This window comes from Parasteatoda tepidariorum, chromosome 7 (genome assembly GCF_043381705.1).
Source record: "Parasteatoda tepidariorum isolate YZ-2023 chromosome 7, CAS_Ptep_4.0, whole genome shotgun sequence".
In the NCBI taxonomy this organism is placed as follows: Eukaryota; Metazoa; Arthropoda; class Arachnida; order Araneae; family Theridiidae; genus Parasteatoda; species Parasteatoda tepidariorum.
The window spans coordinates 41,890,173-41,905,442 of record NC_092210.1 but is presented as its reverse complement, the minus strand read 5'-3'; the positions used below and the strand labels follow the sequence as shown (position 1 = coordinate 41,905,442).

General features: G+C 26.4%; 1 protein-coding gene across 6 annotated transcripts in view; it reads left to right on the top strand.

Annotated features, from left to right (window-relative positions):
• The window catches only part of LOC107447205 (roundabout homolog 1), a 118,169-nt gene that overhangs the window by 80,526 nt on the left and 22,373 nt on the right, over positions 1–15,270 (top strand). For 4 of the 6 annotated variants that reach the window (XM_043041426.2, XM_043041429.2, XM_043041427.2 and 1 more), the window contains exons 3-11: positions 3,526–3,807; positions 5,743–5,881; positions 5,996–6,123; positions 8,177–8,301; positions 9,530–9,689; positions 10,380–10,577; positions 11,387–11,476; positions 12,379–12,540; positions 14,606–14,785. In XM_043041426.2, the coding sequence (XP_042897360.1) occupies positions 3,526–3,807; positions 5,743–5,881; positions 5,996–6,123; positions 8,177–8,301; positions 9,530–9,689; positions 10,380–10,577; positions 11,387–11,476; positions 12,379–12,540; positions 14,606–14,785 (1,464 nt within the window). Of the gene's footprint in view, positions 1–2,816; positions 3,134–3,525; positions 3,808–5,742; positions 5,882–5,995; positions 6,124–8,176; positions 8,302–9,529; positions 9,690–10,379; positions 10,578–11,386; positions 11,477–12,378; positions 12,541–14,605; positions 14,786–15,270 lie in introns of those variants that run through there. The other 2 variants (XM_071183340.1, XM_043041430.2) reach the window with 2 other exon arrangements.

The following is a 15,270-nucleotide window of genomic DNA, read 5'->3' as shown; positions in this document are numbered from 1 at the left end:
TATTAGTAGGAATATAATATATTATTTTTGAAAACAGAATTAGTTAGGCAAAATTATAAAAACGCTTAGGTTATACTTAATAACACTTTAAAGCAGAAGATAAATGATTTATTTCCAAATGCCCATCCAATTGACTCTCGTCATTCAGATATCAGTAGGGCAGATTTATTGGCCACTCTTTCATGGGTACCAAATTAGGTGGCCATATCAGTAGGGCAGATTTATTGGCCACTCTTTCAGGGGTACCATATTAGGTGGACCAACGNAAGTAGGAATACATTATTAGTAGGAATATAATATATTATTTTTGAAAACAGAATTAGTTAGACAAAATTATAAAAACGCTTAGGTTATACTTAATAACACTTTAAAGCAGAAGATAAATGATTTCATTCGTCATCCAGATATCAGTAGGGCAGATTTATTGGCCACTCTTTCATGGGTACCATATTAGGTGGACCACATCAGTAGGGCAGATTTATTGGCCACTCTTTCATGGGTACCATATTAGGTGGACCATATTAGTAGGGCAGATTTATTGGCCACTCTTTCAGGGGTACCATATTAGGTGAACCAACGCTGCTCCCACAGTAAAGACTGATAGTACAGAGAATGAAAAAACATCCTTGCCTTATCCGGGGTTCGAACTAATGCCCTTTCTGACTTGAAATCAACTCCTTGACCACTTCACAGCCCGGCCGGAAAAATAATAATTCAGAATATTTGTGTAAATTATTTTAAGATGCGATCTTCACCTAATTGTACTCATAATATTTTTTCAAACGTATTCAATATTCATTTAAAAATAGTTAAATAAACGATTTCTCTGTAAAGTTTAACTTAAGGAAAAACTTTTTTCTATTTTAATTCAATTTTAATTTTTCTATTTTAATGTATCACAATTGCAACCATTATTGTTTTGTGGTATGTTTCAGACTTAAAAAACTTATTTAAACTCGAAACATTTTCTCTTCTGCTATAAAAAAATGGAAAACTGTATTATTTTTATCTTATGAAATTTCGCTTTCGTTGCACGTTATCTTCTTCACAATTTATTTTGTATAAATTTTTTTGGCGATAGTTTTATATTGCTTAGATTTTTGCAAATGCAATCGTACATACAGTGTCTTGATAACCTTTGCTATGAGTTATTTATTTTACATTGCTTAGTAACCTTGACTTCTTAAAATTTTAATCCAGATTTGTATTTAAAAATTATCTATCATGAGAATTAAAATTTATTGAGGAAAAAATTGTTGCATAACTTTAAAGCATTTAAATTTTGGAAGATTTTTGTGTGATTAAATTTTTCGTCTTGTATTTTTAGTTTATTTTCTCTTGCAATTAAAATTAAGTTTTTTTTTTCGAAAAAAAATTGTATTTTTATACTAACTTAAATTGAGAACAGTACCCTCTTGGGTATCTTGGATTTTTCTGTTCGCACCCGCATTAACCATTCTCCCTTAAAAGAGGGACAGAATGACAGAAGACACATCCCCTACGAAATACTTCCATTTACTGAGAAAGATAAATTTTTATAGTTCTTTTTCTTGTCTTATTCTGGAATAAGTCATGACGCCCCCAAGAGTACTGTTGATACAGCTCTTTAAGTCTCTTCAAATCTGTTGTTGGCTATATGTGACCCCCTTCAAATTTTTTTACGTGGGTGCTTTTTTCGTGTCCCCATTTTGTCCCTCCTCCTTTTATTCCTACATTATGTGTTCACGTATGTCTACCTTCATTTGAGTTGATATTTATTGTGAACGCTAATACCAACGTCGCCCCATAAAATGCTCGCGTCTACCAGCTGTTGTCTTACGTCATTTTATTTAAGTTCACGGCATCCTATTTTTAAATCCGTTAAAAGGGAAAAAGGAATTAGAATTTCTTATCAATACGCATAGGTATATCTTTTTGTCACTTGTATTAAATTTTTTTTAATCATTTCATACTTTCCCGATGGATTTTAGGCATGCTAGAGTATGCCGAATTTCATATATTGTCGTTACTACATTCGAAACTTATTTAAACTTACAAGATAAGCCATAAAATTGTCCTAAATTTTAGCTAAGTGTAAAAAGAAACGTACTACACATTAAAGTTAATAAATATTTATTTTGCACTTTTAATATTGATAATTTATAATTATGTATTATGTAGTTAGATTTGAAAATATGTATTGGTGCAATTTCCTAAATATTTTTTGTCTAATTTTCAAAACTCCTGAGAAAATAATAAGTTACTCTGCTTCAGATTAAAAAAAAAGAACAAATAGCATCTTAGAAAATTTTTAAAAAGCATATCAAAATTAATATAATCATCTCATTGAGTAATTTTTTAAATCTTTGTTCCAACAAATGAGCTGTAAAAATAGGTTAAAACTATTATGTCTTTTTTTATTTTATAGAATTTAACTTAATTTTTAATTTGGATTACAAGCATTCATACATTTGAACTGCAATTGTAATCATAACTACAAGGGACCGTTAGCTACGAGTAGTACTTAACAATTACGATTCTTGAGTATCGCAAAAACTGATTACTTGCAATTAATAATATTTTACCCAAATTTACGTGTTTCTGATGTGAAAACACAATCTCTCCTCCGATCTAGATATGAAACCTATAAAATCAAGACTAATTAAGAAATCGTATTTTAATATAATTATAGAATTTATCATCCAATCACAATCATTGAAATTTAATATTTGAGAAATTCGTGAAGTTCAGCGCCACCTTTAGGCTTTATTATTTTGTTTTCGTAAAATATTTTGTTGCCTACTATCAACTCCCGTACAAGACAGAAATAAGCAGCTAGAAGCGAAGCAAATTTTAAATTTTAATAAACAAATGTCGAAGATCCTGTTCATTATGCATAAATTTGTTTTATTATATCTTACCGAATACATATTTCTTCTTCTCAATTAATCCAACATATATTTTTCATAATTGCACTCAACTTCCAACATTAAAAATGTCACAATTACTAAAATAATGAAAATTTATATTTACTTGCCTTAATTTTCACTTTTGAAATCTTGTTAGATTTTCATTTTTTAGTTCTGCTTTGATTATTCTATTCTAATAAAAGATGCATGCTGAGATTATTATACTACATATCAAAACACTTAAGGTAACTCAAACTAAACTGCAAAAAAAAAAAAGTCATCTCTATAATGCTTAGAAAATAAATATTTATTGAAATATTTTCATTCTAATCAATGGTTGTAATTTAATTAAATGACCGTTAATCTGAAAGGGAAAATGTATTACTTCAAGTTTATTTATAATTGCTGATTATTGTTAAGGAATTTCTATTTCAAATTTTGTTTAAAAAATTCATAGTACAGTTTTAGCAAAATTTTAAAATACTACTTTCAGTATGTTAACTAGATTTTTTTTCCATAATTTTTGGTGATTATTTCATAACTAAATTTAAGATTTCTTTGATGTTTATAAACTTACTGAAGTCCTTTGTTTTGTAATTTACTTAGGATATACTTAACATAAACCTTTATTCTTTAGTACTCAGAGAAGATTTTCGAGTTGTTCCAAAAGCTGTTGCTGCTGCTGTTGGAGAAATTGCGACTCTTGAGTGTACTCCTCCAAAAGGACACCCTGAACCTACTGTGCGCTGGCGCAAAGATGGCGAAGTAATTAATACAGGAAAAGGTAGAATTCGCATTGTACCACCTGGAAACCTTGTTATATCTGAAGTCCGTCAGAGTGATGAGGGGAGGTATGCATGCGTTGCGGAAAACATGGCTGGAATCAGAGAATCCCTGCCTGTCCACATGGCAGTCCATGGTATTTTGTTTATTTAGTATTTTTATTTTTGACTTTTTTTTGTAACTTTCTAAGTATTACATGGTGCTTAGAATTCTTAAAAAGTGCTTATGTTTGATTTACGTTTTCTAAAATCCCTTAAAGGTGCTTTTTTTATTCGGGGTTTGTAAAAAGTGCTTAATTTTCTACCTTTTAAAAAGAAATTTTTTCATTGCCATCTCGATTGTCATCATAAATTACAAAAAAATGCATGATGTTCACAATTATCTGTGCAATATTTATCAGAAACTAGTTGTTTTTATGATTACGTAAAGAAAATGTTTTTGAATTTTGTTGATTCTATGATTATAAAATAAAGAACTTTAAACGAATTACAGTAAAAAATAATTTTTATTACTGTACAGATCCTAATTATGAATTTTTTTATCTTTTGAAAAGTGATTAAAAATATTTTTTGAGTGCTTAAAAGGTGCTTATTTATTGTTGTAAAATCTGGCTACTAACTTTAAATGAAATATAAGAAGTATTTTTGGAATTATCAATTTATTAACTCCTATTAGCAGATGATATAGTAATGTAAAAAAAAAAAAAAAATTGCTTAAAATATCAATAAATTTAGCACAAAATGTTAGAAATGTTAAATTAATAAAGAGAAAAAAAATAATGCTTGGTCAATAAATATTCTAAGATTATATTTGTTTCAGCTTTCTAATATTTAGACAGTTAATGTAACTTAAATTTATTATAGCTCATGAAGACAGTAAGATTATATTCTTTACTTAAAAATAAATAAATAATAGTAGTTACTTTTAAACTTTGATTGATACAGTATAGCCATTTCTGGTTTTTAAGCATATAAACTTCAACAAATGAATTCCAAACATATGATATGTCTAGTTGAAAAATTATATGTTATAACTTTTTTAGTTGTACATTTCTTAATGTCTCTTAAATTTTTTGAATTAGGGGCACCCTCTTTAATGTCACCCCCCAATTTGTCGCTTTCCACGTATTAATTTTATTTTTTGTTGACTTTTTAAATTTATTTTTGTGCATACTTAATTTTTAAACGATTGATTTGTATAATTTCTTAAGAGGCTCCGACCCTCACCATCTTGGATTTTAGGTATAAATTTTCAATTTGTATTTTCTTGATATTTTTTCTTCTTCTTTTTAATGATATAGTATTGTTCTATAGCACAATACCTTTTTAAAACAATAGGAAAATGAAGGGGTCACTTTATTAAAAATTGCATTTTATTGAATTTCTATTTTTTTTTCTAATAACTTAAATATTATTGTTCAATTTTGGCTTTGAGTAAATTATTTATAGCTATACATCTCTTAGTATTTATATTTAATTAAAATGTAATTTATTACGGTTTAAACATATGAAAATCGATTTGGATGAAGCTAAAAAAAAAATTTTTTTAGCGTTAGGTGCAAAAATCAAATTACCGTATACTTTTTAACTATCTTTCAAAAAGTGCTTTTTGCAGAATTGCTTTGGTAGAATTTTGTCTGAAAAATATATAGAATAATATATAAAAATATATAGAATAATTTTTATAAAAGAATATATATAAAAATATATAGATAATATATAGAAGGAATCTAAAATACCCCACATTTTATTTCTCCCATTCTGATTGGGTGGCAGCCTTGTATTTTACATTCATTGAAAGGTACTGCTGAGCAGAGTGAATGTCTGCCATCAGTTTATCTGAGAAAATTAAATAAGGAGGATTAAAAGCGTAGTTAGAATTTTATTTTTCTATCTCGACCCCTTCTTCAGTTGAGTTTGGTTGACAGGAGAAAGCGTAAAGGTTTGGAAACCCACTGATTTTCATATAAATTAAGAGAAAAAAAAGTAGCTTAAACATTACTGTTCAAAGAAACTTTTAAACCTTATTGAAAACTACTCGAATTTTTAATAATAACTTTTGTTCTTGTCAGTGAAACCATTTTTTGTGAAGGAGCCGGAGCATCTTACTGTATTATCTGGAGCTGATGTTTCCTTTCCTTGTGATGTTGAAGGAGATCCACCTCCTTCAGTTACTTGGAGAAGGAAAGACAATAAAATTGCACCTGGAAGGTAAGTTTTGACTATTTCTTTGCATTGACTTTTTCAGTCATGTATATATTTTTTATGTATGTAATAGTTCAATATGATCTGATTATTTTTTTTTTTTTTTTTTTTTNAAAATAGAGCTGAAGTCTCCAAAGATAGTAGTTTGATTATTAAAAATGCAAGCATTATTGATGAGGGTACTTATGTATGTGAAGCGGAAAACTCAGTGGGAACAATTTCATCCGAAGTTTCTTTAACTGTTCATTGTAAGTTCATTCATTTTTTTTGTAACTTAATTTACAGATACCAACAGTTTAAATCTCTTTCTAAAATGCATTGTATGTATAATTGTTAAAGAGTAGTTCAAATAATTCTTAGTACATGACTTTGAAAATTTTAGTCCACAAAAATTAGAGTTCCTTTATCTAAACAAAGTTTAAATGTTTATTACTAGCGAAATCTCAAAATTGGTTGCAGATGAGAATGATTTCTGTATCAGTTACAATACTTCGTAAAATTTAACTCAAATCTTGCTTCCATACTTAGTGTTCATTCATAATAACTCTAATCTTGCTTCCGTACTTAGTGTTCATTCATCGTTTTGCCCACTGAAGTTTATACTTTTTTTTATATGGGTAATAATTGTTTTAATGTTTGCTGCTTTATTCTTTTTTCTCTGAATTAGAATTTAGGACACAATAATAAAGTTAAGAGGATTAGCATGTTTAGAACAGCAGTGGTACATAATATTAGAAAGATTAAATTATCAACAATAATATACAGATTAACAATAATATAAAAGAAAATTGTCATTTTTCTACCTTACTAAATAATAAATTAAAACCATAAACAAAATTTAAAGCAGAGAGACATATGGAAAATTACTAAAATTTGAAATTAAACTTAATGTGTAAAATATGAAGAGTTTTTAATTTTGACATGGTAAGCTAAAGCTGACATCAAGCTAAATTTCATTTTACAAAGCCAGAGAGATATAACCATGGGTGCCACTCTTCAGTCCTGGGGACTGAAATCAGTCTTGAGAAGAATCAATGGACTANAAGTTTCTTTAACTGTTCATTGTAAGTTCATTTATTTATTTTGTAACTTAATTTACAGATACCAACAGTTTAATTCTCTTTTTAAAATGCATTGTATGTATAATTGTTAAGAGTAGTTAAAATAATTCTTAGTACCTGACTTTGAGAATTTTAGTCTACAAAAATTAGAGTTCCTTTATCTAAACAAAGTTTAAATATTTATTACTAGCAAAATCTCAAAATTGGTTGCAGATGAGAATGGTGGCTGTATAGGTTATAATACAATTAGTAAAATTTGATTCAAGTCTTTCTTCCATACTTAGTGTTCATTCATTTCTATTGCAGTTTATACTTTTTTTATACGAGTAATTATTGCTTTAATGTTTGCAGCTTTAATTCTTTTTTCTCTGAATTAGAATTTAGGATGCAGTAATAAAGATATAAGTATTAGCATATTTAGAACAACAGTAATACATAATATTAGAAAGATTAAATTATCAACAATAATATACAGATTAACAATAATATAAAAGAAAATCGTCATTTTTCTACCTTACTAAATAGAAAAATACTAAATAATAAATTAAAACCATAAACAAAATTTAAAGCAGAGAGACGTATTGAAAATTACTAAAATTTGAAATTAAACTTATTGTGTTAAATATGAAGAGTTTTTAATTTTGACATGGTAACTATATCAAGCTAAATTTCATTTTACAAACCCAGAAAGACGTAACTGATTCAGAATTGCATTAATTTAGGGGAATTTCCTTAACTATAAAAAATTAAACAAATCTATAGAAAAAAAAATGTATTATTTTTTATATATTATATTTAAACCATTAATAATAAAGTAGTTTTTTTTTTCAATATTTATGCTCTTTATTATTTTGTACACATTTTTTTCTTGCTAGTATTTTGCTTTATTTTTATGAATCTTTCATTTTTTAACTCGTTTTGTAAAAATTTTTGAACTTTTTGCAGAAGATATGTGAAAAGGAAATATTCAGGTTCAGTTGGGAGAAGAGTATTTGTTATTGAATTAGCTATAATATGATTTGCCATTAAAAAGTTTATTTTAATTAATGAGATTTGCTAAACTTTTTCGACACAATGAGTTGTATGAGGTTGGTCACATGACCTCTTAGGTATCTTCAATTAGTGAACCAGTCAAAAAAAAATCGTTTATTATTAGACTGTTAATTTGTTATTAGATTTAATTCATTTGCTTTATATTTTTATAGTCTGAATCTACTTATAGTTCTATTTCTATCTCTAGCTCGCCCTAATTTTCTTTCACGACCCAAGGATCAGAGGATTGGATTAAATGGAATAGCTAAATTTGAATGTGCTGCAACTGGAAATCCACCACCTTCAATATTTTGGACTAAAGAAGGAAATCAGGTATTAATGTTATGCTACTTTTTAAAACTGAAATAATTTTTTAATGTCACTTTACGTTTTTAGTACAATAATTAGTATTAATGATAATGCATAATTATAGCAGTATTATTAGTTGTAACGATTCATCGTTTTGCCCATTTTATAGCTAAAAACATTTTTTAAATCCCGTAGATCATGATTCGATCAATTTATCATTCAAAACACGAGTTTACATTTCGTTCTATAATAAGCAGGGGTTATACTATTTTTTTAAATAATCAAAAAAAATCTGATCTCTCTGATTTAAAGCATTTCTTTTTATTTAAATCAGATTTTTTTTGAAATATTTTAAAGATTTAAATTTATAATTAATTAAATTTTATAAATGTAATAATAAGTAAAATATTATTAAAAATAAATCATAACAATGCAATTCAAATAATGTTGCTGTATTAAAAATTATTTTATAGTGATGCATGATTAAAATGAATTGAAAATGAAATAGAAATGTGTTATAAATTACAACTTGAAAGCAATTTTTTTTTTTCAATATTAGCTATGACAAAATAAATAATTGTGCTTTATGTATTATTTTTATTTTTATAAATATTTCTATATAGAATAATTTTAAATACCCATCATTTATTAAAAAAAAATCACATTTAAAGAAAAGGCAATCTTAAGCTACTGAAATACTATTTGCAATGTTAAGAAATCCAAAGTGTCTGAATGCTTTGTAAATTTTTAGGTTGATTTAAATTAAGCTGCTTTAAATTAACAAATTCTGATAATAATGTTTTATAAATTCTAATTTGATTCAAGAAATTTAAATGTGTTATTTGATTCACAAGACTTAATATTTGATTTCTTAAGATTTATGATCTGGGATTTTATTGGGTTTACTGGATTTTAACGCTCTTCTGATTAAAAGCTTCTGGATTTAATCAATATTTATGTTAATAAGCCATTTTTCTTAAGAAGCCTGAAAGCTTAATTACCATCTTATTGAGATTTTGACTTGGATTGGTCTTATCATTAAAAAACAAATATATTTTTATCACTATTGTACATTTTCTAATTCTAATAGTGTTAGTCATAACAGCATTTACATTTACAAATGTCAATTTTTAAATTTATTTTGAATTTTTATGCCTCATGTTTTTTCTCCTTACAATTATCATCTAATCAACTCTACATTTAATTTTATCTTTACATGAATCTAAAAATTATCTATTGAACTTCTCTTTAGGTTTTAATGTTTCCTGAAAGATCCTATGGAAGATTTGCTGTCAATCGAGAAGGAACTCTAACAATATCTGGTGTCAGAAAAGAAGATGATGGTTATTATATTTGTTCAGTTCTTTCCGGCATTGGATCTTCAATGACTAAAGCTTATTTGGAAGTTACAGGTAATTTTTTTTCAATTTAAAGAAGTTATGATTTTAGATAAACTGTTAAATAAGATCAAAATATTATTATCTAGTTTAAGTGTATAAGTATGTATAATGGGAGAAACAATTTTTAAACCATGCAAATGGAAATGTGCATTGGAAAGTAAGTTTTGCTACAAAATATCCATTTTTAAACACAACTAGTTATAATTTAGAAATGTAAAATGGCAGCAGTTTGGGGAAAGTTTTGTACCCTAGGACAGTAACAATTTCTAAAAACATGAATGGAAATAATTACCATAATTTTATTTTTTCTAGTTATATCCATAACAAACAAATGGCATATGAAAACAAAATTTAGGGTCATAAGCATTTAAATTATATTTTGGTGAGAGAAAAAATTTTCATCACTTAAAAGTAAATTTTACCTTAATTCTATTTTTATTTTTTAACTGATAGAGACGATTTTTAAATGTTTTATTTTTAGAAAATTGATAAAATTTTAATTTTATTTTAGTTTATTTTTATTGGTTGTTACATTATCCTATATAGATTTGCAAAGAACACATGAATTTGTAAAGAAAATTAATTACATCTCAAATGAAATATAAAGTATTACTATTACTACACAAATCGCCAAATATCACTTATTATGAATATTTGTTTTATGTGATTTGAATTAATAATTATCTTATTAACTATTTATAGCTATAGGAGATCTACCTGCCCCGGTCATAAAACTAGGACCTGCTAATCAAACTTTACCCTTAAATACTGTAGCCATGCTACCTTGTGAGGCAACTGGTGAACCTCCACCAATCATAAGATGGTATTCAGATGCTTCTCCTTTACAGTCCAGTAATCCCAGATTTGTCATCCTTGATTCAGGAACGTTGCAAATTGATTGTAAGTACTGATTCGCAAATATAAGAAAAACCAACATGGTTAATGCTTAAAAATAGTGAATATTAACTTTATTTTGCACTGTTATATTTATATATCCTATTAATGAGACTTAGTGGATCTACATCATAATATTTTATTCATTTTCAGCTTATGTATATACACCACAAACAAATTTATAACTAGACTATATACAGCTTTGGGACTATAAAATTAACTGTCAGATATAAAACCTAAGACTATTAATAATAAAAGGAGGACAAAACTTCATTTCTGTAATTAAATATTTTCAAAATTGAGTAGTCTTTTATAGGTTAATGCTCTCGTTTTTGACCTTATTTATAAAGTCGATGTTCCATGTAAGAAGGATGATCTTTTAGGGTTCCATAGCCGAGGAAAATTAGGAACCTCTATTTTAGGCTATTATCATTTATTTATGATGATACTGTTTTGAGCTATAGGGCTGCTAATGTTAATTTGATTTGATCACTTGGGCCCTATTATTGTGATGAAATAGAGCTCTGTTATTTTAGTGGGAAAAAAAAACTCAGTTAATAAAACATTTCACTCATTCCATTTTTAATTTTACATCGTTTTAAAGTCAACTCACCAATTGTTATCAAATGAAACCGCTATTTTCTTTTTTAAAGCAAAGCAAATATGTAGGTATTTATTATATTTTAAAATTTTTCCATTATTATAGAATTTTGCATATTACTAGGTTCTAAGTTTTTTCTCAGCTTATATATAAATATGTATATTGTATTGGATTTTATGAGTTATTTAATGCATTCTGTTTATTTCATTTCCAGCTGTTCAACCAGAAGATTCCGGTCTTTATACTTGCACAGCTTCAAGTGAGAGTGGGGAAACATCTTGGAGTGCCACTCTTAAAGTTGCTTGTAAGTCTCACAATGAGAAGAAAAATTAGATTAACGTATATTCAATTATCACTAATAAGTATTTCTACTTAAACCAGTTATCTGTGAAAGAGTTCGAAATGGTCTGTGATACAAGTCATTATTATTGTTATTTTTTTAAAGAACCTATGCTTAACGGAAACAAATAGGTATAATTATTAAAAACTTTAGTAGCAGAAGTTTTATTTATAAAAAAGAGTGCATGATATGTATTTTTTGTTTCTTAATAACATTAAAAGTGGCGAAGCACAGACTCGTAAGTGTTAAAGTTTTTACCAATAATTTCAACCTTTTCCCATTCAAAAATCTTTTTATCTCATTTAAGTCTTGATATTTATTATTACATTTTGTCAAAAAAAAAATTTTAAGTTTAATATTTTTTGCATTTATACCTTTTTATATTTGATTAACGCAAATTGAATAACAACTTTCTCATAAAAATAAAATACTCAGTTTTTGGTAAGGATTTGGTTAAAATAGTTTATGGAACACTGGTGTAAACAATGAAATAGTTATCATAAAAATTTCCTAAGTTAATTACTTTTTTACTATAGTAACTTTTCATATATTTTTACATGCAGATATTTATATTTCTGAAAAATAAAATTACTGGATTTACTCATATTGTGTGTGTGTATATATATATATGAACACATCCACAGATAATTTCAATATTAGACTATTTTTCGACAATAAAATGCGATGTATCTAAAATTCAAACGGTCATAATATGTCTAAGTCGTAATTTTTATTAGTTATTATATTGTGTACGGTTATATATTACTATATTGTTTCGCTGGAAATAATAAACTGTTATTACATTTCTATTTTTTTTCATCGCCTTTTGTTACTGCACAAATTATTAAAAAGAAATCTTTTTACAGCTCCCAGAAACCCAAATGTTATATTTCACAGAATGCCTGATCCTTCAACATTTCCAAGTCCCCCATCAAAACCTTCTCCTTCAAACATTACAGAAACATCTGTAACATTATCTTGGAAGAAAGGTTCAAAAATTGGAGCATCCCAGATTACTGGCTACACAGGTTGAATTGATATTTTTATTTATATTTAAATGAATAGATTGGAAAACGTAATTTACTTTTAATTATTGTTCAAAATTTTATTTTATTTACGTGTGTTATTTTTAAAATTGAAATTATGTTTAAAAAATTGGTTTGTTTAAAGTTTTATATGACTTAAATAAGCAATTATGTTTTTTGTTGGAGCTCGCATTTAATTTTATATCATAAAAAATCATTTATTTTTAAAAAAATTATATGTTTATTTGTTTGAGATGTTAAGTTTTTTCTAAAAGAACTTTTTTTTCCTAATTTAACTTTTAACTCCAGAACTAAATCATTGATAACATCATCTTTAGTACACTCCGAGTGTAACACGAGGTTGTCAATATTTTTCAGTTATCATCAAGAAGAGCTCTCTAAATAAGAGCCTCACCCAAATATTTTGAATACATTTGAATTCACTTATTATTTGTTTTGTTAATATTTTTTTATTTTGAAATTTTTCGTGTTTTCTTATTTGACCTGTATTTGGGCGAATTCTGTATTGGGCGATTCTGTATTTGGGCGAAGGTTTTCCCGGTTGCTGTGAGAGATTTTGATGGTCTCTCTTAAAGCTTAGCATCTACACAGAGTCTAAGGAGAAAACTCTGTGCCTCCCTAAAGTGATCGCAAATAGAGGAGGTCTCAACACAGAGGTGGTCTTTCTTGGAGATTTCGCTGTATTTAAAAATATACGCAAAGTGTATTGAACATTCTTCTTTTTATTCTATTAACATAACATGCATTAAATCTGTATTTGGTTAACAGAACCTTATATTTCTCATTTAGTTCCAAGTGTAGAATTATCATGATTTTTAACATAAATTTTATGAATGAATACTTATTATTTTCAATTTTATTGTAGTCTACAAGCAAAAATTTTTTATGACATTGCTTTACATGCTATATGTTCATAACGTTCACTAAATGTTTTTGATGCTATGACATGAGTCAGGGAGAATAGATAATACCTGGAATTGTCTGGGAATTTTATTTTGATTTTTAAAAGCAGTATTGAATAGTCAGGGAAAGTGGCAATTTTTTACAAAAATCTGAAAAATTCCTGCATTATGCCTGGAAAATAACCTAACTTAGAATTGCCAGTAACAGTAATCAGTTGTTGAGATTCAAGTTAAATAATTCTAACATCTATTGCAATTTTATGTTATAAAAATTTCACATTTTAGACAAATTGCTTACATTTCCATCATCATTCAATAGTGTTTTTTTTTTTTTTTTTTTTTTTTTTTTTTTTTTTTTTTTTTTTTTTTTTTTGCTCACAAGCTCTAATATTTGGCATTACATATATGAAAAGATCAAAGTTTTCTGATAAAAATAGCTTTGTATAGATAAAAATATGATCAATTTTCAATGAAATTTACCTGCTATACCTGGAAGAGTCAATGATTTTTTTTTTCTTAAATTGAATGGGAACCATGTATAAGATTTTTCTAACAGCATATCATGCTTGTTAATTTCAATTTGTTGTGAATATTATAAAATATATTTAATAAAAATCAAAATTTATAATTAGCATTTAACATCAAGTTGGTTAGTTTCAAAATGTTGCAGTTGACTCTGTCTTGTGCTGTTTCTTTACTCTGATAGGCTTTTGTTAAATAAGAAACAGACAATTTTTTAACCTTTTTCACAATATTTTAATTAACAAATAAAAACTGAAATAATAAAATTGAAGAAAAGTACTTTAAAAATATCTCTTTTCTTTAAAAATAATCTCAGATGTTTTTTTTACCAATATATATATGAAGCTTTTTAGTAAATTTTTGTATTAGTAGATTTTTGTATTAGTATTTTTTCAGTTAAGTTTTAGAGCAATTAGCTTAAGAGTGGTTCAGACAATATTTTAAATAAAAATGAAGAAACTTAAATATTTTAACTGAAAAATAAGTGCTTTGTAAAAGTTTAATATTTATTACTTTTACTTTAAAAAAAGTCATAAATATTTTTTTTATATATATACTTAATTATATTTGATGCTTTTGAGTGAATTTTTGTAATTATAGTTAAAACTTGCTTTTTTTTTTAGTTGAGTATTACAGTAGTGATCTTCAGAGTGGTTGGGTTGTACTTGCTCATCGAGTACCTAAGGAATCCTTTGTTGCCTCTAATCTCAGACCTGACACTAAATATACATTTCTTATCCGAGCTGAAAATTCACATGGATTAAGTTATCCAAGTCCGATTTCTGAAGTCATTCACACTCATGGTATGGAAAAAAGATTTTTCTATTACTGATTTTTTATGGTCAGTTTATAAAAAATAAATAAAAGCTTCTGAAGTTTAAAAAAAAAATTATCAGAAATTTAGTAATTATGTTCTTTGTTTCATTTTATTTTATTTATTAATTCTTTAACAATATTTGTGATAATCTGTGCATAAAAACATAAAAAATATTTTGCAATGTCCTCAAAACTCAAATTCTATTTTTAAAAAAAATTTGTAAAATGGTTTTCGTTATTAAATTTTAATCAAATTTTAAAAAAAGTTTTAAATTTCCTGAAATCCTGTATTGCAAGTAATACTTTTATTTAAAGTCTTCTTATCATTCATTTCTTTTGCTGGTGGGATAGCATCATATTTTTTCAAGTTTCTAATTTAAAATAGTTTTTCTGTAAAGGATAAATTTCACAAATGATTTGTAATAATGAGATTTCTTTAACCCTTTTTATTTGTATGTTATCAGTTTGTAAA